The 27,666-nt window shown below is 41.4% G+C and overlaps 1 protein-coding gene across 1 annotated transcript in view; it reads right to left on the reverse strand.

The window, feature by feature from the left end:
- The window catches only part of LHFPL1 (LHFPL tetraspan subfamily member 1), a 62,408-nt gene that overhangs the window by 26,121 nt on the left and 8,621 nt on the right, over positions 1–27,666 (reverse strand). Inside the window, exons 2-3 of the mRNA XM_043458984.1 lie at positions 26,523–27,161; positions 12,999–13,097 (exon numbers count right to left, since the gene is read on the reverse strand). Coding sequence (XP_043314919.1) covers positions 12,999–13,097; positions 26,523–26,973 — 550 coding nt within the window. The 5' untranslated portion in view covers positions 26,974–27,161. The remainder of the gene's footprint in view (positions 1–12,998; positions 13,098–26,522; positions 27,162–27,666) is intronic.

The following is a 27,666-nucleotide window of genomic DNA, read 5'->3' on the forward strand; positions in this document are numbered from 1 at the left end:
TAGGTGGGAGAGCCAGCACCGCATGACTGAAACCCTAAGACACCATTCCCGTGGCTGACACCATTGGAGGCCTAGGGAAACACTTCTCCAAATCGGTTGACTTACCTCCTCAGGAGAAAAGATAATTGCACCCATATGCCATGAAGGTTTGTGGATTGTGCTAATGCTCATGTGAAAGTGAGAAACTGTTTAGAAAAACAGGAAGTGTGTCTGGCTGGCAGGAAGGTTTAGATAAAAAAATAAAAACATATTATTTAACTCATCAAATTCATCCCACATGAAGCATGTGTGAGGCAAGATAATTGGTTCTTTACATCAGCAGCTAAATGTAGATGTGGGTTTTCTTTTTTATAAAAGCATGTAATAATGTCGTGTAACATTTTTTAAAAATACATAAAATAGAAGATTAAAACAAAAAAAAGGTAGGCGGGTCATGACAGGGAACTCGGTAGGTATTTGGGGCCTCTGGTTGTTCTTCAACTAGTCCAAGGCTCTCTATGTCAAAACAGGGAAACCAAGGCTCAGAATAGGAAAGTGACATGCCCAAGCAAGCTCGGGAAAATTAAAACCCAACTGTTCTGATACCCAGGCAAGGGCTTTTCCACCACACTCTGCTGCCCCTCTGTGGACATGAGCATGTATTAAGCTGTTCTATTGTGCTCTGGTGAGCACAAGAAAACTCCATTCCTAAAGAAGGAAACTGGCAGAGAGGAAAGGTAACAGGAAATCCCTGTAAACTGAAACCATAAAAGCTAAACCCCGAGTCACCGTAAAAGGCTTTGAATTGGCAAGAATGACAGGAAATGATGGGAAAATAGAGGAAATGGGCCTCTAAGAGAGGAAACAGGGAGCATACCCAAGGCCTTTAGCTAGCCTCTGTTGTGGGTCTTTATCAAGCTGACTGGGTCCCTCCCACTCTCCCTCCCAGAAGTCAAGCCTGGGACATCCTCTCCAAAGAGGCTCTTGAGAAATGGGCTGATTACCTACTAATAGCAGGTTATATTTAGTGCAACCTAAGCAAAGAACTAAAGAGCCTCTTGATGAAAGTGAAAGAAGAGCGTGAAAAAGTTGGCTTAAATCTCAACATTCAGAAAACTAAAATCATGGCATCCGGTCCCATCACTTCATGGCCAATAGATGGGGAAACAATGGAGACAGTGAGAGACTTTATTTCGGGGGACTCCAAAATCACTGCAGATAGTGATTGCAGCCATGAAATTAAAAGACACTTACTCCTTGGAAGAAAAACTATGACCAACCTAGACAGCATATTAAAAAGCAGAGACATTACTTTGCCAACAAAGGTCTGTTCAGTTAAAGCTATGGTTTTTCCAGTAGTCATGTATGGATATGAGAGTTGGATTATAAGGAAAGCTGAGTGCCGAAGAATTGATGCTTTTGACCTGTGATGTTGTTGAAGACTCTTGAGAGTCCCTTGGACTGCAAGGAGATGCAACCAGTCCATCCTAAAGGAAATCAGTCCTGAATATTCATTGGAAGTACTGATGCTGAGGCTGAAACTCCAATACTTTGGCTGCCTGATGCGAACAACTGACTCATTGGAAAAGATCCTGATGCTGAGAAAGATTAAAGGCAGGAGGAGAAGGGGACGACAGAGGTTGGATGGCATCACCAACTCGATGGACATGAGTTTGAGCAAGCTCCGGGAGTTGGTGAAGGACAGGGAAGCCTGGTGTGCTGCAGTCCATGGGGTCGCAAAGAGTCAGACATGATTGAGCGACTGAACTGACTGACTGACTGTACTAAATGTTTTTATGCATGTTTTACTTCACTTAACCTTCTCAATAACCTTAGGAAAAAGCATATTTTTATCCATCTCCATTAATGGAAATGCAGAGAGGTTGAGTAGTGCACCCAGAGATGCACAACAATTTAAGTGGCAGGGCTCACATTTGAATCCAGGTCTTTCTACTATTAGCTTGTGTTGTTATTTATCATGCTTTGTACAAGTGGCTCCTTGCTGTAATAGAGGCTTTTTCTGAAAACTAAAGTACTGGGAACCTTTTCATTTCAACAACTGGTATCATTATAATGATGATGATGATGATACCAGACAACAACTATTGACAGGTTACTATATTCAAAACCCTGTACTAGGTGTTTTGCATGTGTGATGTCATTTGATCCTCACAACAACTCCAGGAAGTAGCAATAAGCTCCCAAATGCTAAAAGATTTGCCCAAGGTCACAGAACTAAGGGTGTACTGATGATAAAGCCCACTTTTACCACTAGGCAATCCTCTCATGGGTTCTTCTCTGGCTCCTACTCTTGGTGAAGCCAATTAAAGGCTTGGTGAAGACGGCATTAAATGCATCAAAGCTAAAGTTGAACCAAGATAGATTCATTTGTATGGATAAAGTCCATGAAATCTTTATTTGATATCTAGAGTTCAATTAAAAACCATCGAAACACCTTTCTCAGCTTATATCTTTCATTTACTTAGTCAAATTTAAGTGTGAGGAAATTTGTACTCAGCTATTGCTGGCAGCTGTTGTCTGACTTTTCCCTTCTTACTGAATAGGTGATACATTTAACAAACAGATATTGGATTGCCATTGAGCAACATCTTAGTAATATATATGAGGATCAGTGAGCTAGTCTCAAATCCCTAGTGAGGACTTGAGAAAGTCACTGTGCTTATTGGATCTTATTAGCTATAAATGAGACCACTGATTGATCTGCACGGTCCCTCTCCTTGTAGGTTTCAGTTCAAGCTCATGATTATTTTTTTCTATTTAAAATATGATTCATTAATTTATTTTTATTGAGATACAATTGACATATAAAATTATATTAGTTTCAGACATAAAACATAATGATTCACTATATGCATATATTATGAAATAATCACCAGAGTAAATCTAGTTAACATCCATCACCACATATTTTTTTCTTATGATGAGAAATGTTAAGATCTACTCTTTTAGCAATTTTCAAATATACAATATCATATCATAAAATATGACTTCCCTGATGGCTCAGGTGGTAAAGAATCTGCCTGCAGTGCAGGAAACCCAGGTTTGGCCCCTGGATCAGGAAGATCCCCTGGAGAAGGGGATGGCTACCCACTCTGGGATTCTTGCCTGGTAAATCCCATGGAGAGAGGAGACTGGTGGGCTACAGTCCATGGGGTCATAGTACAGACTTGACTTAAGCGAACATTCATTAACTATAATAACCATGCATTTTACATACATGCTAGACTTATACATTTTATAACAGAGTTTGTTACCTTTTGACTCCATTTACCCATTTCACACCAGTGCCCATTCTCCTGGCCTCTGGCAGATGACCAACCTATTTCGGTATCTAAGATTATTTTTTTTTTTTTAATTTTTTGTTTTTATTATTTTCTTTCCAGTGGGTTTTGGTCCATACATTTGATATGAATCAGCCATGGATTTACATTTTTATCTTTTGTCTATTGGATTGTTTTTTTCAGATCATACAAATACTTGTGATTTTCTGCTGACTTATGATATTTTCACTTTAGCATAATGTCCTCCCAAAGGTCAATCCACATGTGTTGCAAATGTTTCAATTTTCCTTGCTTTTCTAAGGCTGAATAATATTCCATTGTATACATTTCTTTAATATTCATTCATGAGTGGACATGGTAAGGTTGTTCTATGTCACTGTCTATTGTAAATAATATCTGCAATGAACAATGGGTACATTATATCTTTTTCACAGAAAGTGCCTTTGTTTCCTTTGATATAAATACCCAGAAGTTAGAGATTTGTCTAGATCATTATGGTAGTTCTATTTTTAATTTTGAGGAACTCCATACTGTTCTCCATAGTGGCTATTACCAATTTACATTAACCGAACCAACAGTGACAAATGTTCCCTTTTTCTTGCATCCTTTACCAACATTGTTATTTCCATGTATTTTTTATTGATAGCCATTTGACAAGGTGTGAGGTGACATACTCACTGTGGATTTATTCTGCATTTCTTGATGATCGTTGATTGAGACCTTTCTGTGTACCCTATTGGGACATCGGTTCATTTCTGATATCTTTTTAAAAAAATGTCTATTCATATCCTCTGACCATATTTAATTAGATTTTTTTAAATTATTATTTATAGACCTCTCTCTCACATATATATATATATATATATATATATATATATATATATATATATATATATGATACTAGCAGCTTATCAGATATCTGATTTGCATATATTTTCTTCCATTTGGTAGGTTACCTTTTCATTTTGTTGATGGTTTCCTTTGCTGTACAGAAGTTGTTCAGTTTGATGTAGTTCCACTTGTTTAATTTTGCTTTTGTTGCCTTTGTGTTTGGGGTAAAATCCAAAAAAATCATTGCCAAGATCCATATCAGGGAGTCTACTGCCTACGTTTTTCTGCTGGGAGTTTTATGGTTTCAGGTCTTATGTTAAAGTCTTTAACCCAGTTTGAGTTACTCTTTATGTATGGTGTAAGATGTGGTCCAGTTTCATTCTTTTGCATGTGGACATCAAGATTTCCTGATACCATTTATTGAAGAGACTACCCTTTTCCCATTGTATATCCTTGTTTCCATTATCACAGATTAACTGACCCATGTGTGGGTTTATTTCTGAGCTCTGTGTTCTCTTCCATTGATCTATGTGTCTGTTTTTACGCCAACAGTATACTGCTTTTGACTACTATAACTTTGTAATATAGTTCGAAATCAGGAAGTGCGGTGCCTCTAGCTTTGTTCTTCTTTCTCAAGATTGCTTTGGTTTTTCAGGTGTTGTGTGGTTCCATACAAGTTAATTTTTTCTTTAAATGAAGAAGAAGAAGAGAGTCAATTCCCTAAACTTGACTGGTGGGTAAGAGCCAGGTAATTGATTTTCCAGAGGGGTAGAGCAGTCACTAGGGGAGGACTGGGACCCCAGGGCACCTGGAAGATGGACTGAGAAATAGGAGAGCAGATCCTAGAAACAGGAGAAGGTTGGAAAAAAAGAGTTCAAACTTTTGGAAGGCAAGGGGTTTGAGATATTTTTTGCAACTCTAAGTTTTTATTTTGAGATCTGTATCTTCCCTCTCTGCCTCAGATTGTTTATCTGACACACACACACACTCACACACACACACACCCAAACACACACACATACACACACACAATCTCTTTCTCTCAAGAAGATAAAACACACATAAGGAGTAGATACCCCAGAAGACCAGATAGAGGCCTTAGGTAGACTGCATGTGATCTTAGAATTTGGAACACAAAAATTTTTTTATGTATCTTTATACCTCTCTTCTATGATCAAGTTTTACAGGACCATTTAGGTGCCTTTATGAATACAAGTCAAACTCAGAGGCACTTTAAAATTTCCCATGAATACTTATTCCATTGAAACTCTTTGAGAATTCCATCATGTCCAGTCACTGCCTTATTTATTTGTACTCTGATTACACTAAAAGATTGATAGGGAACTCAGGCTGAGTCCAGGTGGTGGGGGTGGGGGAGACAGGATGAAATATTGGGTATTTTCCATGGTGTTTCTGAAAACAATAGAGCTAAAGTGTATTTTAAGGGAAAAAAATCTCAAATGACTCAAGACACACACTCACCAATAGAGAGGGGGAGAGTCAATGTAGTACACATAGGAAATTGAATCAGGAGACAGGCTCCACTCATAGTTCTGACTTTAACTTGCTGTGTGACCTTATACAAATTGCCATACCTCTCTATATCTCAGGATTTCCTCATTATAAAATAGGCATATTGCCATCTTCTGTGCATGCACTTTTGAGGATCAGATTAGCTCATATTCATGAGAACACATTGCAAATGTGATCCATTCATAAATCACAAAAAGACCTTTGTACATAAAGTACAAAGAGACCTTACCTTAGAATCACATGCTGCTGATAACACAATGGTTTTATAAACTTGCTTGAAAACAGCGATCTGACCTTAGAAGTATCTAGCTTTTCTAAATTCTCAATGGGACTCATCTGTGTACCCAATACTTATAGGCCATTGGGTATGAAGGAATCCCATAATAGTTCTGTAGCTCTAAGAGGATTTGAATATCACAGCAAAGCTGATGTATATTAGGACATCAGTTGAAATCAACTGAAATCTCTGCTTCTATTGTCCTTCCTATCCCCTTCATCTCTCTCAAACCAGTCAGGGTAAGAAGCTTTGTTCCTTGGGTATGGTCCATGTCTTTCTTGTCTCTGAGTCTTTCCCTTCCCAAAATACAGAGCACATAGTAGGGTGTAGAGCCTAGAGCAGAATCAAAGTAATGCCATCATTTGACTCTCTACTCCCCAGCACATTCTACTTTGTAAGGAAACCCATCACCTCTTTTAAGTCAAATACTGTGCTAGGTCCTTCAATACACGTTTTCTTATTTCATTGCAACAACAACACTCCATGATTAGCCCACCAGGCTCCTCTGTCCATGGAAATTTCCAAGCAAGAATATTGGAGTGCGTTGCCATTTCATTCTCCTGGGGATCTTCCCAACCCAGGGCTCAAACCCACATCCTCCTGCATCTCCTGCATTGGCAGGCAGATTCTTTACCACTGAGCCACCTGTAAAACCCCATGGTATCATTAGTATCACAGAGAAGAAAACTGAGACACAAACATCAACTGACTTTACCCCATAGGTAGCAGAGCCTGGATACCAACCAAGTCGTTTGACTCCAAACTCTATGATCTTCCAGTATACCACGCTGCCTCTCGAGGAAAAGAGAACAAAAACCTGGAGACTGGACACTCAGGGTACTTTTCTCCTAGTTTATCATCCATCCTCACAATATCTAAGGTATGTGAAGATGCTTCCACACTATCTGAATTTCCAGAGTATTAAAGAAAGGTCTAAGAAAAAAGGCTATACTTCTAGCATTGGCATTCCCAAATCTTGGCATTCATAAGTTTGGCATTCCCATCACATCATAAAATATTTCTTTTAAATTCTATTACATGTTTTACCATTGCTCCTGGCACCTCTGTATTACAAGGGAACAACTGCCAATAGAATTGTCATTGTCATGTATGCTTGGCCAGTTGACTAGAAATGTGTCAAGAATGGCACAGGTTTTTAGTATTAACCAGGAAGCAGTATATTGCCACCCTGCTTTTTAAATTATATGCAGAGTGCATCATGAGAAATGCTGGGCTGGAGGAAGCACAAGCTGGAATCAAGATTGTCGGGATCAATAACCTCAGATATGCAGATGACACCAAATTGCAGAAAGTGAAGAAGAACTAAAGAACCTCTTGATGAAAGTGAAAGAGGAGAGTGAAAAAGTTGGCTTAAAGCTCAACATTCAGAAAACCAAGATCATGGCATCTGGTCCCATCATTTCATGGCAAATAGATGGGGAAACAGTGAAAACAGTGGCTGATTTTATTTTGGAGGGCTCCAAAATCACTGCAGATGATGACTGCAGCCATGAAATTAAAAGACACTTACTCCTTGGAAGGAAAGTTATGACCAACCTAGATAGCATATTAAAAAGCACTACCTTGCCAACAAAGGTCTGTCTAGTCAAGACTATGGTTTTTCCAGTAGTCATGTATGAATATGAGGTTGGACTATAAAGAAAGCTGAGTGCTGAAGAATTGATGCTTTTGAACTGTGGTGTTGGAGAAGACTTTTGAGAGTCCCTTGGACTGCAAGGAGATCCAACCAGTCCATCCTAAAGGAGTGTTCATTGGAAGGACTGATGTTGAAGTTGAAACTCCAATACTTTGGCCACCTGATGCAAAGAGCTGACTCATTTGAAAAGACCCTGATGCTGGGAAAGATTAAAGGCAGGAGGAGATGGGGACGACAGAGGATGAGATGGTTGGATGGCATCACCGACTCAATGGACATGAGTCTGGGTAAACTCTGGGAGTTGATGATGGACAGGGAGGCCTGGCGTGCTGTGGTCCATGGGGTCACAAAGAGTCGGAGACGACTGAGTGACTGAACTGAACTGAACTGAAGGAAGGTCCTAATATAGGGGCATGTTATTGGAGAATATGGGCAGCAAATGCAAGCCTCAGAAGAATAAGAGACATCAGCAATTGGAAGAATGCAACAGTGAATCAAAAAAAGAACTAGGAGGACTTGACTCAAGCAAAATTCTGTAATTCCTTCATCCCTATGGGTTCATAGAGCACAGTGTTTAGTGCACTAAGGAGAGGGGCATTATTGTCTTTAGGCAAATATATGGTGCATGAGAGAAGGGTAAATAAAGGAGATGAGAAAAGTCCTGATCCTATGGTAAATAATTGAAGGCCATCAACTTGGAACAGAGACAGACATAAACAAAGTTGCCCTTTTGGGAACTAAGTCCTTAGTGGTGATGATTGGTGCAGAAAATTGCCAAATGATTACATGCAACTCACATCTCCAGTTTTCCCTCTGGTATTTTATTGCTACATTAATCAAAGCAGCAACTGATTCTATTAGAATAATATTACGCCCATACCAAAATCCAGTCAACATCTCAAGAAAGACACCTACAGGTTAACAAATATAGATGCAAAAATCCTTAGCAAAATATGAGCAAACCAAATCCAGCAACATATAAAATGGATTACACACCATGATCAATTAGGATTTGTCCCAGAAATTCAAGGTTGGTTTAATATATGAAAATCAATCAATAAAAACATATGATTATCTCAGTAGGTGTAGAAAAATCACTTGACAAAATTCAACACCTTTTCATGATGAAAACACAACACTAGGAATAGATAAAAGGAAACTTTTTCAACCCAACAAAAGCCATCTATGAAAATAGCCTATGCATGCATGCTCAGTCACTTCAGTCATGGCCAACTCTTTGCAACCCTATGGACAGTAGCCCATCAGGCTCCTCAGTCCATCGGATTCTCCAGGTAAGAATACTAGAGTGGTTTTCCCTGCCCTCCTCCAGGGGATCTTCCTAACACAGAGATCAAACCCATGTCTTCTGTGTCTCCTGCATTGCAGGCAGATTCTTTACTGCTGAGACACTGGGAAAGTCCAAAAATAGCCTAGTCAACATCAATACTTAGTGGTGAAAAACTGTATGATTTACCCCTAAGATCACAGATAAGGATGTTCACTGTCACAAGTTCTATTCAACATTGTCCTGGAGGTTCAAGCCAGGGCAATTACACAAAGAAAAGATTGGAAAGGAAGATGTAAAACTTCTCTCTTCTCAGATTACATGATCAGGTATATAATAAATCCTAAGCAATCTACTAAAAAATCATTAGAATTAGCAAAGGTGTTCTGCAAGGTTGCAGGATACAAGGTCAATCCAGAAAAGTCATTTGTATTTCTATATACTAACATGGGCTTCCCAGGTGGCACTAGTGGTGAAAAACCCGCCAGCCAATGCAGGAGATGCAAGAGACCCAGGCTCGATCCCTGGATTGGAAAGATCCCTTGGAGGAGGGCATGGCAACCCACTCCAGTATTCTTGCCTGGAGAACCCCATGGACAGAGGAGCCTGGTCGGCTACAGTCCATAGGGTGGCACAGAGTCAGATACGACTGAAGCGACTTAGCACACATACATACACTAACAATGAGCAATCCAAAAATAAAATTAAGAAAACAATTCCATTTACAATATCATCAAAAACAACAAAATACCTAGGGATACATGTCACCAAACAAATTGTAAGACTTGTATACTGAAAACTAAAAAATATCATCAAAAGAGATTTAAGATAACCTGATTCACTGGAACATCATCTTGTGTTCATGGGTTGGGAAACTTAAAATGACTAAAGAGGTTATACACTCCAAACTGATGTATAGATTAAATCCAATCTCTATCAAAATCCCAGCTCACTTTTTTTGCAGAAATTGAAAAGTTGAACCTAAAATTCACAGGGAAACACAAGGGGGCCAGAGTAGCCAAAACAATCTTCATAACTTTAGATTTGGGACTACTAATTGTATTCTTAGATATGACACCAAAAATACAAGCCACAAGAGAAAAATTAGATAAAAGCAGATTTCATTAAAATTAAATAATTTTGTATTTCAAAAGATGTCATCAAGAAAGTGAAAATACAATCTACAGAATGAGGAAAAGTACTTGAAAGTCACATTTCTGAAAGGGGTCTAGTGTCCAGAATACATTAAGAACTCTTACGACTCAACAAAAATAGGCAAATAACCCAGTTAAAAATCAGCAAAGGATTTGAATAGGCATTTCTCCAAAGATATAGAAATGGCCAATATGTAAATGAAAAAATGCTTAACATCAGTCATGAGGGAAATGAAAATTGAAGTCACAATGAGATATCATTTCACACACATTAGGATGGCTATAATTTTAAAAATGTGAAATAAGTATTGGTGAAGATGCTGTAAAATTGGAACCCTTGTACACTGCTGGTGGAAATGTAAAATGATGCAGTCACTTTGGAAAACAACTTGCAAGGTCCTCAGAAGGCTTAAATATAGAATTATCATTTGACACAGCAATTCTGTGCCTACCTAGATATACACCCAAGAGAAATAAAAATAGATTTCCATACAAAAATGTGTACACAAATTATTATAGCAGTATTAGTCATTATAGCCCCAAAGTAGAAAGGCCGAAGTATATATCAACTGCTGCCGCTGCTGTTGCTGCTGCTAAGTCGCTTCAGTCGTGTCCGACTCTGTGCGACCCCATAGACGGCAGCCCACCGGGCTCCTCTGTCCCTGGGATTCTCTGGGCAAGAATACTGGAGTGGGCTGCCATTTCCTTCTCCATACATCAACTGATACGTGGATAAATAAAATATAGCTATACAATGGAATGTTATTCATCTATGAAAGGCAAAAGTACTGATACAAGTTACAACATGGATGGACCTTGAAAACATTATGCTAAGTAAAAGGAGTCAGACCCACAAAGTCACATGTTATATGATTCCATTTATCTGAAATGTCCAAAACAGGCAAATCTAAATTGACAGTGGTTGCCAGGGGCTGGGCACAGGGAGGAATAAGAAGTGGCTGCTAATGGGTAAGGGGTTTCTTTTGGGGATTTTGAAAATATTCTGAAATTGGATAGTAGTGATCGTACAACCATGTGAATATAGTAAAACCCACTAACTGTACACTTTAAAAGGGCAAATTTTATACTATGCAAATTTTATATCAATAAAACTGTTACTTTTTTCAGTTAAAAAAAAAATAAACTTTACTTTTTAGAGCAGTCTTAGGTTCACAGCAAAGTTGAGCAGACAGTTACAGAGATTTCTCCTCTGCACCCTGTCCACCACACCCACGACCACCCTCACTGTCAACATCCCACAGTGGAGTGGAAAATTTTTTATGATTGATGAATCAACACTGACACATCATAACCACCCAAAGTCCATAGGGTATATTACAAATCACTTGTGGCATCATACATTCAATAAGCTTGGACAAAGGTGCTTAGTCACTCAATTGTGTCCAACTCTTTGCAATCCCATGGACTTTAGCCCACCAGGCTCCTCTGTCCATGGGATTCTCCAGGAAAGAATCCTGGAGTGGGCTGCCATTTCCTTCTCCAGGGGATCTTCCCAAACCAGGGATCGAACCTGCATCTCCTGCATTGGCAGACGGATTCTTTACCGCTGAGCCACCTGGGTGTGTCCACCATTATAGTAGATACTGAGTCTGACAGAACAGTTTCACTGCCCTAAAAATGCTCTGTTAAAGCCATTATTTATTTATTTTTTTAAGTAGAATTATAGGAGTAAGAACCCAGTAAGAGACGTGTGCTAAATCTTCAGCTTTCTCTACCCTGGTTAGCAGCACCAGTGTCTTGCTTCTTTTTCCTCCAGTCCCTGCCCCCAAAGTTTCTTTTTGAATTTCTTTACTCCTTCCTTCACCTATGGTAGAATCATTGTGTTTACCAGTCAGCCCCACCCTGAGCCAGGAACACTGGACATGCTAGGGTCTTCATTTTGTCACATCTTCTCTACAGTCCTTTCCTTATATTATGTTTGTACAGTAAACAACTCTCTCCAAAAATGAGTCAGGTAAGGCTCAAAAAACAGTCTGAGGTAACAGAGACAAAAGGGAAGTATGGGAGCATAAGCTACAGTGAATGGGTGGCCTCATTGTTCCAAAATCCTCTACTACAATTGAAAATACTCAAGGAAACCTAGACATTCCATCCTGGTAGTTTGGACAAGTATTTTGAAATCTTCCAGGTAGAGTCTAATCTATTCCCAATTCACAATAATAAACTTAAGTCATTCTCAAAGAAGTTGGCAACCATAGAAGAGTCCAAAGTTATTTCTGTCACCCATTTTAATATTTAACACCTCTTGTCATTAACATGCCAATAACAATGTAAAAATGCCAGTAACAATTCCCAATGTTTAACTTAGGTTCCTAATGCATGATATAAAACAAATTATCTCTTGCTTTATGCTCAGTGGAGAGTGAGAAGAGCTACTATTGATTTGTATTTGGAAAATAGTTGCCTAGAAAGAAATACTAATAGAGTCTAGGACTTATTCAAAGGATGACAGATCTGCAGTCTCTAAGCATTTAGAATCCCTCTGTAGATAAAACTGAAACTGTTAGTCGCTCAGTCATGTCCAACTCCTTGCAAAGCCATGGACTGTGGCCCACTAAGCTCCCCTGTCCATGGGATTCTCTGGACTGGAGTGGGCTGCCATTTCCTTCTCTAGGGGATGTTCTGGACCCAGGGATCAAACCCAGGTCTCCTGCATTACAGGGAGATTCTTTACCATCTGAGCCACCAGGGAAACTCTCTGTAGACAGGGTTGCCCTAAATTGGTCACAGAACTCTGGGTAAAAGTACATAAGGGTGTGGTAAGACATCGTTAAAGAAGCAGAATTTATGTTCAGTCCTTGTAAATTAGCAAGGCCACATGAGACTAACCAAGATACCACTTCCCACAAGCTAACACAATGAAAGATTCAGGCAAGCACCACTAGCAAGTACAGGCCCCTCTAAGAGCACTTTGAGAAACCAATTCCCCATCACTGCCATCTTGCCCAAGCCATCTTACCTAACTGAAATTGATTGGAGATATTCCCACACGTTTGCATTATCTCCGGGCTATTCCATCCTAAGGGGTATAATGCACAGCCTGAGCTTATCAGCAGTCCTGGAAAAAAAAATACATACAGGCAGAAAAAAATATAACAGTCCTCTGTCATCCCAACATCCCCTCTGGATTAGCTCAGCTCAAATTCTGCCTCTTCCACTCAGAGTTTACCTTTCCTCTTTTACCCTAGATATCTATGACACTATCAACTCAACAGGATGTCTTTACTGTGTCATGGGTGGTGAGCTGCAACAGATAGTAAAGGGGCCAACTCATAAAAAAAAAAAAAAGGACAGTATTGGGGATTGAGACCAACCAATGTACTTTTTACAGCCAAAATGTTTTTGCCAATGATTCACAAAGCTGAGTTGGCCTCTCCAACCAGATTCCTCTTCTATCTTGGTCTGATTTACAAAGAGCAACAAGGTAGAGACAGCTACTTGTCCCTACAATTCAGCCTTTTCTAAGAGTCAGGTCAGTCTCTACTAGTTGAAGATAGGTCATGATTTCTGTAACTTGAAGTCAGTTGCCAGACTGAGATCTACACAAAGTATACACATTATGTAGGCGTCTACTGGTGAGCAGGGGACCACACTTCCTCCTCCAGAAACACTTCTGAGAGAACATTCCAGCTTCATGCTAAGCATTCCTACTTTCTTTAGCTTTCAAAACCTTCCACTGTGCCCCTTGCCTTCATCTCATTTTGTTGAGGTCATTTAATTATTAGAGGACAACTCTGTGCAATCTTAGTGATAACCTTACTCTTCTGACTAGAGATATAAATCTGGGTCTACTTGCTGGCACTGCCTTTTAAGGACATTTACATCAACTACAGCTCTTATTTGCTGCCTAGGTTTACATTTTGTAACCTGTGACCCACTCCCCCTTGCCTTTGGCGATCATGAATTGGACTAAGCATTGGCATCTGACACAAGAGCAACCAAATTCGTTGGCTGGCCAGTAACGGGTGATATAGCATGCTCTGAAGAGAATAGCTGGGCCAGATTCTTGTTTCTGGAAATTTTAATCAAGGAATACAGAAACGTTGTGCTAGTTAGCAGATGGAGCAGAAGATAGGAAAAAAAACACCAGGAGGTAAAATCAAGTCTGTGTCAAGCTGAAGCCAAGTTCAATCCAAAGTTATGAATAGACATCAGTTCTGGGTAAGCTGAGCAAACTGATTGGTAAAAGAAGAGAACACAGTGGCAGAAATCAGATACACCATGAAGGGAAACTCCATACTGCTCCTGAAAGAGTTAGGGAATTCAGTCCTTGTTAATGGCTTTCCAGTTCCACTTTTCTTTTTTTTTTTTTTTTTCATTTATTTTTATCACTTTTCTTATGTTATAATAAATTCCCTTTTCATTGGAGAACTCAAGTCTCTGCTACTTACAACCAAGAGAGTCTAACTACAAGAACACTATACTTGAGTGCTACATCACAGGTCATGGGACGATCACCTACCACGAGTGTGGATGCAGAACCTAACATAGTATAGAGCCCCCACAAAGCAGATATTTGATTAATGGTGACTAACTGGCATATTTAGAGGTTCCAGAAAGGTTCCAGACAGTGAAAGGCAGGCTGCTCCAGGGACTGCTAGCCTCACCTTTGCTTCTCTCCTCACTGAGGAAGATTTTATGTACACTCTGAGAAGCTAATAAGCCCACTTTGCCTTCAGCTAAAGCCTTTTCAAAGAAGGTCTTAACATACTCGCTAAGCTTGTTAGCAACATGGCAATATGAGCTGTTCTCAATATTCAGTGAGGCCAGAGAAAAAGATATGGACCTAAAGAAAAAACAAGAAGAGTTTAAATAGGAAAACAGAAGGAACTTTCTGATGGTGAGAGAGGGTTGAGAAACTAAAAAGAATGACCAATTAAGGTTAGAAATTCCCTTCAGTGGAATGCTTAAAATTAGAAGACATTCTTATCTGTCCGATAGTCTTAAAGGAAATGAAACTGGTCACTCAAAAGACTTCTAGGCTCTGGAATTTATCCAGTGGCAATGGAACTGCACTCATTTTTTCTTACCACAGATAAACTGAAATCATATGATACGAAGAGGTATGCACCAAAGTATGTGATCCCAGAGTATACACAATGGGTTAAGGACAGAATTGGAAATGAAACCTCAGCCTTTTCCTGCTTTCAGAGTCTACCCTTTGAGAGAAGAGTTAATAAAAAATGAGCTTTTCCACACAGAGTAGGAAGGAAAAAACACATGTTTATAAAAGAACAGCAGTTCTGTATTCCAGCCTCCACACTCAGATCTCTGGGACGGGCATGAGCTCTGACTTTTCAAGCAGGGGCGTGTGTTAGCTAAATGCCTTTCCTGACATGGCAGGAGGAACCTACCACTTTCTTCAGCCCTCCTGCTCCTTAGACCTTACCATGCTGAGAAGTTCAAGTCACAGATCACCTTTTCCAGGAAACCTTTCCTCACCATCCCCAGTGCCTACCCCAAGCAAAGTTACATATTCCTTCCCTCTGCTCCAGAAATACCCTGTGCTTACTTCTGTGATGAGAATATTCTGTGATATAAGCCCTTAAAACTGCTGCCTGCTTTCATTACTGGACTGTGCATTCCTTGAAGGCAGGTACCATATTTATCTTCAACTATGTATCCTTGTTACCTACTTATTACCTGGTATGTAATAAGTGCTCAATAAATGTACCTGTGTCAGAGTATGCTCTGCCTATCTAACAGACAGCTTCTTTTGCTCCCACTTCCCAAGGGGGGAGCCTTCTGAAAGGATCTCTAGGTCATCCTAGACACTCAATACAGGTACAGAATTTTAGAGAAGGAAAGGCGTTCAGAGAGTACCTACTCCAGTCCCTCTCCATTACAGATGTGGGTGCTGAGACCAGAGAGGGAAAGCAATTTACTCAAGGTCGCAGAGCCAGTTGCTGGCAATGCTTTTCTTACTAATAAGAGAGATCCTTAGAAGTGCTGTTCTTCTAGAGGCAGGTGTCCAGAAATGATCACTTTTTGGCAACAGTATCTATAGTAGGCACTAGGAATCTTATAGGCATTAAGATTCAGAGAAACAGCATGATGGCTTAAGAGAACAATACAATATTATATACTTGAAAGTTGCTAAGAGAGTAGATCTTAAATGATCTCACCACAAAATAATTATGTAAGGCAATTTATGTGTTCTCTAACCTTATCATGATAATCCTTTCACAATGTACAAGTACATCAAATCAGTGTATTGTACACCTTACACTTACACAATGTTATGTCAATTGTATTTCAATGAAGCTGGGGAAAAAGAGAGAGAGAAAGAGATTGGGTTCTGTAGTCCCTAGACCTAATTTCAAATTCCAGCTCTGCCCCCTAGAGGCTGTGTGACTTTGGCAAGTTACTTAATCTCTCTGTGCCTCAGTCACCTCATCTTTAAAATGGGAATAATAGTACTGTAACTTATAGGGCTGTTTCAAAAAGTAGTACTCATAAAGTTTCCAGGCACATAGAATGTGCTCAATAAAGATTTATTACTATTATTAAACATCAGCCTCTTCCTCTGGCTCTTCCCTAACTTTCTACTTATATTCTCCATGCTAATTTCTTCCTCACATTTTTGTCCTCATAACAGCTGAAAAGTCAAAAGCTGAACAAGGCTTGATTTTAAAGTCACCTGCTTGGAGTTGTTTTCTTGCAATTTTTCTCAGTCACCAAGCCAGAAAGTAGGAATCTGCCAGGTATGTGTTCTGCCCCAGTGTAGGTGGCCACATGCTCTTCTTAACCTACCCTACCACCCCTCCCATCCCCCATTCTCCCTCCTGCCTTTCAGACAGGTGAACACAATAGGTTATAAACATACTTCATGGACTTGTAACATACAAGTGCATACTTTATTGCACTTGTAACAGAGGATTATATCACATTTGATCATAGATGGATAAAGATGTCCAACGAGACATATTATTTTAAAAACAAAGTCACAGGGTAATTTATCCTCATTGTTGAACGGTTCTGTGAAGACCCACAAGATATTCTAGAACTAACACTCAAAAAAGATGCCCTTTTCATTATAGGGGACTGGAATGCAAAAGTAGGAAGTCAAGAGATACCTGGAATAACAGGCAAATTTGGCCTTGGAGTACAAAATGAAGCAGGTCAAAGGCTAACAGAATTTTGCCAAGAGAATGCACTGGTCACAACAAACACCCTCTTCCAACAACACAAGAGAAGACTCTACACATGGACATCACCAGACGGTCAATACTGAAATCAGATTGATTATATTCCTTGCAGCCAAAGATGGAGAAGCTCTATACAGTCAGCAAAAACAAGACTGGGAGCTGACTGTGATTCTGATGATAAACTCCTTATTGCCAAATTCAGAATTAAACTGAAGAAAGTAGGGAAAACCAATGAGCCATTCAGGTATGACCTAAATCAAATCCCTTACGATTATACAGTGGAAGTGACAAATAGATTCAAGGGATTAGATCTGATAGACAGAGTGCCTGAAGAACTATGGACAGAGGTACATGACATTGTACAGGAGGCAGGGATCAAAATCATCCCCAAGAAAAAGAAATGCAAAGAGGCAAAATGGTTGTCTGAGGAGGCCTTACAAATAACTGAGCAAAGAAGAGAAGTGAAAGGCAAAGGAGAAAAGGAAAGACATACACATCTGAATGCAGAGTTCCAAAGAACAGCAAGGAGAGATAAGAAAGCCTTCCTCAGCGATCAATGCAAAGAAGTAGAGGAAAACAATAGAATGGGAAAGACTAGAGATCACTTCAAGAAAATTAGAGATACCAAGGGAACATTTTATACAAAGATGGGCACAATAAAGGACAGAAATGGTATGGCCCTAACAGAAGCAGAAGATATTAAGAAGAGGTGGCAAGAATACACAGAAGAACTATACAAAAAAGATCTTCATGATGGTGTGATCACTCACCTAGAGCCACACATCCTGGAATGTGAACTCAAGTGGGCTCTAGGAAGCATCATTATGAACAAAGCTAGTGGAGGTGATGGAATTCCAGTTGAACTATTTCAAATCCTATAAGATGAGGCTGTGAAAGTGCTGCCCTCAATATGCCAGCAATTTGGAAAACTCAGCAGTGGCCACAGAACTGGAAAAGATCAATTTTCATTCCAATCCCAAAGAAAGGCAATGCCAAAGAATGTTCAAACTACCCCACAATTGCACTCATCTCACACGTTAGCAAAGTAATGCTCAAAATTCTCCAAGCCAGGCTTCAACAGTACATGAACCGTGAACTTCCAGATATTCAAGCTGGATTTAGAAAAGGCAGAGGAACCAGAGATCAAATTGCTAGCATCCACTGGATCATCAAAAAAGCAAGAGAGTTCCAGAAAAACATCTATTTCTGCTTTATTGACTACACCAAAGCCTTTGATTGTGTGAATCACAACAAATTGGAAAATTCTGAAAGAGATGGGAATACCAGACTACCTGACCTGACTCTTGAGAAATCTGTATGCAGATCAAGAAGCAACAGTTAGAACTGGACATGGAACAATGGACTGGTTCCAAATAGGGAAAGGAGTACGTCAAGGCTGTATATTGTCAACCTGCTTATTTAACTTTTATGCAGAGTACATCATGTGAAATGCTGGGCTAGATGAAGCACAAGCTGGAATCAAGATTGCCGGGAGAAAGATCAATAACCTCAGATATGCAGATGACACCACCCTTATGGCAGAAAGGGAAGAAGAACTAAAGAGCCTCTTGATGAAAGTGAAAGAGCAGAGTGAAAAAGCTGGTTTAAAGTTCAACATTCAGAAAACTAAGATCATGGCATCCAGTCCCACCATGCATGCATGCATGCCAAGTCGCTTCAGTCGTGTCTGACCCTGTGCGACCCTATGGACAGCAGCCCACCAGGCTCCTCCATCCACAGGATTCTCCAGGCAAGAATACTGGAGTGGGTTGCCATTTCCTTTTCCACCAGTCCCATCATTTCATGGCAAATAGATGGGGAAACAATGGAGACAGTGAGGGACTTTATTTTGGGGGGCTCCCAAATCACTGCAGATGGTGACTGCAGTTATGAAATTAAAAGACGCTTGCTCCTTGGAAGAATAGCTATGACCAACCTAGACAGCATATTAAAAAGCAGAGACATTACTTTGCCAACAAAGGGTCCATCTAGTCAAAGCTATGGTTTTTCCTTTATTCATATATGGATGTGAGAGTTAGATTATAAAGAAAGCTGAGTGGCAAAGAATTGACACTTTTGAACTGTGGGGTTGGAGAATACTCTTGAGAATCATTTGGACTGCAAGGAGATCCAACCAGTCCATCCTAAAGGAAATCAGTCCTGAGTGTTCATTGGAAGGACTGATGCTGATGCTGAAACTCCAATACTTTGGCCACTTGATGGGAAGAACTGACTCATTTGAAAAGACTCTGATGCTGGGAAAGATTGAAGGCAGGAGGAGAAGGGAATGACAGAGGATGAGATGGTTGGATGGCATCACCAACCTCATGGACATGAGTTTGAGTAAACTCCGAGAGTTGGCGATGGATAGGGAGGCCTATCCATGGATAGGTATGCTGCAGTCCATGGGGTTGCAAAGAGTCGGACACAACTGAGCAACTCAACTGAACTGAATACCTGTCCTCTGGAGAAGGAAATGGCAACCCATTCCAATATTCTTACCTGGGAAATCCCACAGACAGCGGAGCCTGGCAGGCTACAGTCCATGGTGTTGCAAAGTCAGACATGACTTAGCGACTAAACACATACTTGTCTCCAACAGTTATAATCAATTTGGGATGTGAAGATGTGCTTCAAATAGTAACATAGAAGTCATTTTCCAGTGACAAGCCCTGCCACCTTCTGGAAGACTGGGGGCTTATTAAAAATATAGATTCTTGAACTTCACCCTCAGGTATTTGATTCAGTAACTGTAGCCCAGGAATATGCATTTCAAAAGCACCCTCATGATGCTGATGCCTCAGGCTCTGTGGCAGAGGTGAGGCAGAGGCTCAGGTGAGAAAAACACCACTAAAAATATGAAAAGCAGGAGCTCTGGTGGTAGAGAAAATTAGTTTAAATCTCAGCCCTGCCATGTATGAGCTGTAGCCCTGGCTCCTACTTTTCTATGTGTCATTCCTAACTAAGGATTTACTGCTCCTCCAGCCACGTATGCCCCTTGGAGAAGTCTGTCCCAACTGCACATGCTCAACTGGGTACTTCCCTATTCTCACCTATTTCTAGAAAGGGAAAGCCCTTTAGAGTGTGTTACTATCCTTACTCCCCCACAGCTCATGTGCAGACGACCAGTGGGTGGCCATCCTGTTTCCCCTCTTCAACGGCTCCTTCCACAAGTATCCCATCACAAAATGTACCAAGTGTCCTCCCCAAACATGGTTGCTATAGTTTTCAATCATTGCTCTGACCAAGCCGAGGTCTGGAATTAGACACTTTACTTGACTTCAGCCCTTGTGGAATCTCAACGCCAATACAAATGTTTGTGCATATGATCTCGGACAGACCTCAGAACCCTCTCTTCTGCTGCAATCCTAGCTGTCCTGAATCTTCCCCTGCTGCCAGAATTACAACTTCCCCTTATTTCAACAGCTGTGTAATCCCCTCCCAGCTGCACATTCTCAATTAGGTGGATGCCTAGTCTTTGTCTCCGGGCAGAGAAAACCTCCTCAACTGCCTGTTATGAACCCCCTTTGCCTATCATCCCTCCCAATCACAAGTGCAACTATTGGGTGAGCAGTCATTTTGTTACACTTCACACTCTACTCTCAAATATCTGTCCTAATATGGCTATTTGGTAGTTTGAATTTACTACCTTGAGCAGAAGTCTAGTCTGGGTTAATTTGTTATTAATTTGTTCAATTTATGGCTCTTGTAGCAACTTCAGCTCAAACATAGTGGAAAATTTATGTTTGCGGTCCAACTATATCTCAGTTTTCCCTTCCCAGGGAACTCCCCCACTCAACTCTCCTATTCATTTCACTGCATATTCTCTCTCCAAGTTATAAGACAGTTCACTTCTCCTAGAGATTTTTAAAATAGATCAGGGAGGTTTCACAGAGAGGCTGTACTTGACCTGGCCTTTTAGACATGGACAGATATTTGCAGGCAGAGATGGAAGAAAAGGGAATTCCAGAAAAAAGCAACACTATGAGTGAAACTGAGCAGAGGTTCTCAAATGTTAGTGGGTACTGGAATCACGATGGGAAAATAACAAATAGATAACAAATCCAAGACAATAGTTACCTTTGCTGTGGAGACAAGGGAATACAATCAGGGTATAAAGACTTCAACAACATCAGTAATAATCTATTCCTTAAGCCTTAGGATGCATATATCTGAAATATTTCATACTATACTTTCAAAAATAAATCAGTCAGCCTGAGAGGCTATGTAGAATCCAGAGTGCCAGGCATCAGCTCTTATTCGGGAGATTTAGGAAGGCACTAAGGAATCTGCATTTAATAAGCACACCAGGAAATTCTTATATAAGTGCTTCATGGACCACTCTGAGAAACACTAAGATAGAACTTCCTCTCCAAAGAGATAAAAAAAAAAAATCAATGACACCAGTGCATAAAGCCCAAGGCTGAGAGTCAGAGGGCCTCGACCATATTCTCTGCTCTGCTTCAAATCTTCTACATGAGTCTTTGTTAATAGGTTAACTCCTTTAAACACCATTTCCCAAACAGAAAGCAACTTTTATAATCCTTGCTCAACATGGTAAAGATAAGTTAAATGATGACTGATGACACTTTGGAAAACTTTCCAGGAAATGCTTGGTTTGCAGAGAAGATAATGTTTTTTTAAAAAACACCACCCTTTCCTTGAATCACATTCTCAGTGATCTGTCTCCAATGGCAATTTTCATTCAGCTTGAAGCATGTAGCATTAGGACCTTAGGTGGAGCAAAATATTAGTGCCTGTCTGGATGTGTTGAATTCTATCTGCTTAACTAAACCAAAACAAAAAACGTCCAGAGTGGTAGTTCTTACTTGGGTTGGGGAAAGGGAACACAGCACACACATCAGAGTCACTGGGGAGATTTTTAAAAAACATGTAGCCTTCCACCTGTTGCTATGTATATTAGTATGAGAAAGAGGGAGAGGGACCATTTTTTTAAGCACTCCAGGTGATTCTGATACATTCCCTGCTCTAGAAAGATTCTTGGCCTCCCTCAAGTAACCTGATCCAAGATCTTACACTTTTTCCTGCCAAGAGTTCTTTATATTTACTTCTCACCTATTTCTTCTTCGGTTAGCTCTCACTGAAGGTAGAGGATAACTCACAAGCATGTTGCATGTGTATACACAGGGGAATGTAAATAATGACCTTGTTCTCAGGGATCAGGGGCCAGCTGGCTGGAAACCTCAGCATCCCCGGGGTTGAAATAATCTCCTGACCAGATGTTTCCTTCCCCGGTTAGAGGAGGGCATGAAGGTCCCAGTGGAAGGCTCTCTGGACCCTACACTTGTCCAGCTGGATTGGCTGCAGGTGGAGCAAATAGGACCCAAGGGCCCCATCAGGTCACCTTGCTGAATCTGACTCAGGCCAGCAGTTCTTTATTTCTTCCTGTCTCTCCCATTTCCCACCGCTCATCTCTGTGGACAGCCGCCAAACTGGGGAACAAAAGTCAGGCAGAGGGGAGGGAGTAGTTCTTAATGGATACTCCATCTCTTCAGTGGTTTGGGGTCTGGCAGGGATAAACCAAACCTGAAACAAATGGGTTCCTCCCCCTGATATATTTTGGTTAATGCACTAGCTCTGAGAAGCAGTCTGGCCTGGAGCAATGAAATCAATTTCCCTTAAACAACAGGCTTCAACTTAACCCCCACAGCTCTTTCTCATATGTCTTTTATCCGTGCAGCTCAAAACGCTCTTCAGGTTTGGCTTTCTGCCACTAACAGAGCCCATCTCTGAGGAGTGAGGCACAAGATCTCTGAAGAACCTTGGATAATGGTTGTATGCCAAGGGGTGCCTAGAAAATATGATACATTCAAGCAGGCTTTAACATTCCTTCACATCTGATATAACCTTGACAGGCTCCAGTTTCTAAAAAGGAAATGAAAATGACTCTTAGTTGGCTGGTATTACAGATGGGGAAGTTGTGGAAATTCAGCCATCTGTCCAGTATTATTCCCTTGCCCAAGGAGAAACCTTGTAGCACACCTTGGGTCTTAACTCTTTCCATGACTACTGTCAAATGGCATTTTATTCTTGAGTTTTAAAGATCCTCATCTAAGCATAAACACTGTGACTATGTTCCTATGAGCAATAGCCAATGGGGAATATAAAATGGCAGAAATCATATGAGATGAAAATGATACTGATGTTTCTGTTGCCTCTGCATGACATCTGCCACTCAGTTAAAGTTCTTCCCCACTCAGTTCATGGGTGTCTAAGTCTCCATTGCATGCATGTGCGTGCTAAATCCCTTCAGTCATGTCTGACTCTTTGTGACCCTATGGACCATGGCCCTCCAGGCTCCTCTGTCCATGGGATTCTGCAGGCAAGAATACTGGAGTAGCTTGCCATTTCCTTCTCTATGGTATCATCCCGACCCACAGACCTGCATCTCTTGTGTCTCCTACATTGGCAGTCAGGTTCTTTACCACCAGCACCACCTAGAAAGCCCAAGTCTCCATTACCTAGTCACATCTTCCTTCAACAATTTGAGTTTCTGGACTTCAAAGGTGAGATCAACCAAAATGTATTATATGGAGACCCACAGAGGTTTTGTGAAAGTCTCACTCAAGCCCAAGGTAGGAGGCAAGGTGGCTGTAGGAGACAATGTTAATTCTTAGAGTCAGATGTAGACTGTTGCTACTGTCCTTCTTATTCCTACCAGTTAGCCCCTCCTCGCTCTCTGCTGGAAACTCTTAGAAAAGCAAATGAAGCTAAGTTGTCACTCTCAAGTCAGAAGAGAAGAGAATTCAGGGTGCTAATACCCTTGAATGAAAGCCTGGAAAAAAGGAAAGGATGTGAATGAAGCCAGCTCTCATGTAACCAACTTATCCCAAAATATACCAGACATTGCCTTAGCCATATGTTCATTCTTTCTACCGTTACTGAATACCTGCTATATGCCAGGCGCTGAGCTGGGCCCTGGGCTATAAATATGAGTTGTAAGAAGCACTCCTTTCTCTGCCAGCTAAGTATCACTTCCTGAAATAATGAGCCCATAGAAGTACCAAGCTGGTCACAGTAAGCCCAAGAAAGCAGGTGAAAGGTGAGCCTACTTAAGATTCATTTGTAATATCTGTGGAGCCCACAAAGGGGGGCTAAAGTCATTGGTTTAGACCAGCCTTAGTAACCTGTTAGCTCTGTACCAGGGTTTTCAAGGGGAAGAGAGAAATTAATGTAATGACTTTCCAATGTGGCCAGAAAATCATTAGTAATGGGAAAGTTCATACATAAGGGAGATTAGAATGTTAATTCAAATTTAAAATTTTTACAATGAGTCTAAGGAAAGAGGGAAACATCTTAACATCACCTTAACTGGCACAAAAAGAGAATTCGGTACTTTTCATAAGAAGGCAAGGAAATAATAGCTTAGCTTAGGGTTTCTCAATCTTGGCACTATTGACATTTGGGACCAGATATTTCTTTGTTTGGGGGAGTAGGCAATTGTTTTATTTTTATGCATTGTGGTATATTTAACAGCATCCCTCATCTTTATCCACTGATTGTCAGTAGCACCCTCCCCAATTTGTGATAACCAAAAATGTCTCAAAGACATTACCAAATGTCCTCCGGTGGTGGGGGTGAGGGGTGTAAAAAATCAGTCCCTGATGAGAAGCACTGTCTTAGGTCATCACTACCATTGCACCACAAGGCTACTTGAATGCAGTCATTGGAGAGAAGAAGAAAATGAGGATCTGGGCTATCTTGCCAATGAACCAATTCAAGGAAAGAAGGGAAGTGAACATGAGAGAGGTCAGTCATTTGCTTACAGCCACAGGGCAACTTAACAAAAGAGCCAGAAGTGGGATCGAATTTTCCTGGCTCCAGTCACCCACACTGTGCTGCTAATGGAGATGACAGTGATAATGAATAGGAATTCTAAAACTTTTCAGGAACAACAACAAACTTCAGCCATTGATTCTACCAGCACTTTTTTCCATTTCCCCATCCAGGTGTAAAAAATAGCTCATACATTCATACATATATCTGCCTGTGTGTCTAAACTTGCCTTTTTCCTCTCGGTTCAAATGAAAACACTCCCATTGCTTTCCTACTGTCTGCCATTTTTGCATTTTGTCCTTTCCTAGCCCATCCACACACTGCCAGCATCCCAGGTCTCCTGCACTAAATTTAGAGGCAGACTGAATGAGAGAAAAGATAAGTAGAGTGAGTCGGGGCCAGAGGAAACCTGAATAGACTGTTGATGGCTACCAGTCAGTGCTAGCCTTAGATGTTGCCAGGTAAGTGGTCAACTGCAGTCTGCCTGGTAGCTAGCATTTCACTATTAGAGATGTATTTTTTTGGTGAGGACTGCATATTAAACTCATTTAGTAATCAGAACCTTTGTGTATGTGTTAATCAGATCACGGTCCTCAGATAACTACCAGCGATCAGGGATCTTAGAGGTCAAGTTTATTTGGGAACTGTAATACTGGAGTATCGGAGAAGGCAATGGCACCCCACTCCAGTACTCTTGCCTGGAAAATCCCATGGATTGAGGAACGTGGTAGGCTGCAGTCCATGGGGTCGCTAAGAGCCGGACACGACTGAGCGAATTCACTTTCACTTTTCACTTTCATGCGCTGGAGAAGGAAATGGCAACCCACTCCAGTGTTCTTGCCTGGAGAATCCCAGGGACGGGGGAGCCTGGTGGGCTGCCGTCTATGGGGTTGCACAGAGTCGGACACGACTGAAGTGACTTAGCAGCAGTAGCAATACTGGAGTATAGAGTTGTATACCATACTAGTAGTGTACTAGAGTTGCTTCCTCTGCAAAGCAGACCTGGATAATATGTTAAATGGGCACTCTGCAGGAAAAAGAATGTGATGAAAATCAGGGCCAAAAAACCAGATATCATCTCTGCCTACTAGCCAATCTTGCTGTGAATAAAACCCTGATGTAGATTGCACTTTGGGGAGTCCCAGACCAGGTATCTCAAAGGATCCCCCATTCAGAGCCTTGTTGTTGTTGTCCAGTTGCCAAGTCATGTCCAACTCTTTGTGACCCCGTGGACTATAGCCCCCCAGGCTCCTCTGCCCATGGGATTCCCCAGGCAAGAATACTGGAGTGGGCTGCCATTTCCTTCCCCATGGGATCTTCCCAACCCAGGGATCGAACCTGTGTCTCCTGCATTGGCAGGCAGATTCTTTACCATCTGAGTCACCAGGGAAGCCCATTCACAGCCTTAGTCCATTCACAGCCTTAGAGTTGGACAAAGAGGAGAAGCTGAGAGTGGATTTCCCTGTAAGGCAATATGCCCACTATGCCCACCCCTGCAAAGCTCCCCAACCTCCCCAATCTCAGCCACACAGTCTTACCTCCCACGAACTGTGCAGCTCCCATGCAACGTCCCATCATTCTGGAGATGAGTTCTTCCATGCAGCAGCCCAGGACAGCAGCCAGTGCCACCAGGAGCAGCAGAGCACAGCCAGCACCTGTCACCACCGTGCACATCTGCCAGGCCAGGCTGGGGATGGCACTGAAGCTGGCATAGCGCCCACACTCTTCAACCATGATCAGACTCTGCCCCTCTCCCCTCACAGGGTAATTGCACCTCCGGAATGTGCTGAATGACACTGGCTTCCCCAGCTGAGATCCAAAGAGCCAATAAGGCAGGAAGTAACTGGCAGAACTGGCCACGGCGGTAACAAGGGACAGAAAGGCCCAGAGGGTCCCCACCAGGGTCAGGCTGCTCCTCATGGTCCCAGGTTTCTTGGCGGGGATGGGGAGATGAGTCGGTTCACAGCACCAAATGCAGAAAGTTGTCATGTAGGCTCCACCAGCCTAGTTTTCATCTGCCTGGCCAGCCCCAGGGCTCAGTCATGTGCTTCTTGGCCCTTACTTCTGGATAAGGTTATTGTCTCGAGGACCATTTGGGTCCCTATGGGAGTCTGCTCTCCACCACTTTTCCCATCTTCCCTTCCTTCCACCTGGTTCAGACTTCTATGGTCTCTAGGCTGCAATGGAAGAACCACAGAAGTGAATTAGTGACTGTTCCATCTACTCCAATGCAGCCTGCCTGAGTGTGTGCATGCTAAGTCACTTCAGTTGTGACCAACTCTTTGTGACACTATGGATTATGGACCGCCAGGCTCCTCTGTTCATGGGATTCTCCAAGCAAGAATACTGGAGTGGGTTGCCATGCCCTTCTCCAGGGGATCTTCCCAATCCAGGGATTGAACCCACATCTTTTACATCTCTTGCATTGCCAAGCAGATTCTTTACCACTAGCACCACCTGGGAAGCCCAATGCAACCCAAACAGACAGCTTTTAGTTCTTGACATCTAGCATGGAACAACGGGTAGGAGGGAGGCCTGAATCAAACCTAGGCTCTCCAGAGAGCCCCCAATTTCCAATGGAAAAACCTTGTTTACCTGAGGCCTGGAAGGAGGTACTGCCTCAAGAGGGCCAGGAACCAAGGTGATTTCAGAGAGTGAAGGAAGAAGGAAGATCACTCACAG

This window comes from Cervus canadensis, chromosome X, assembly GCF_019320065.1.
Source record: "Cervus canadensis isolate Bull #8, Minnesota chromosome X, ASM1932006v1, whole genome shotgun sequence".
Taxonomy (NCBI): Eukaryota; Metazoa; Chordata; class Mammalia; order Artiodactyla; family Cervidae; genus Cervus; species Cervus canadensis.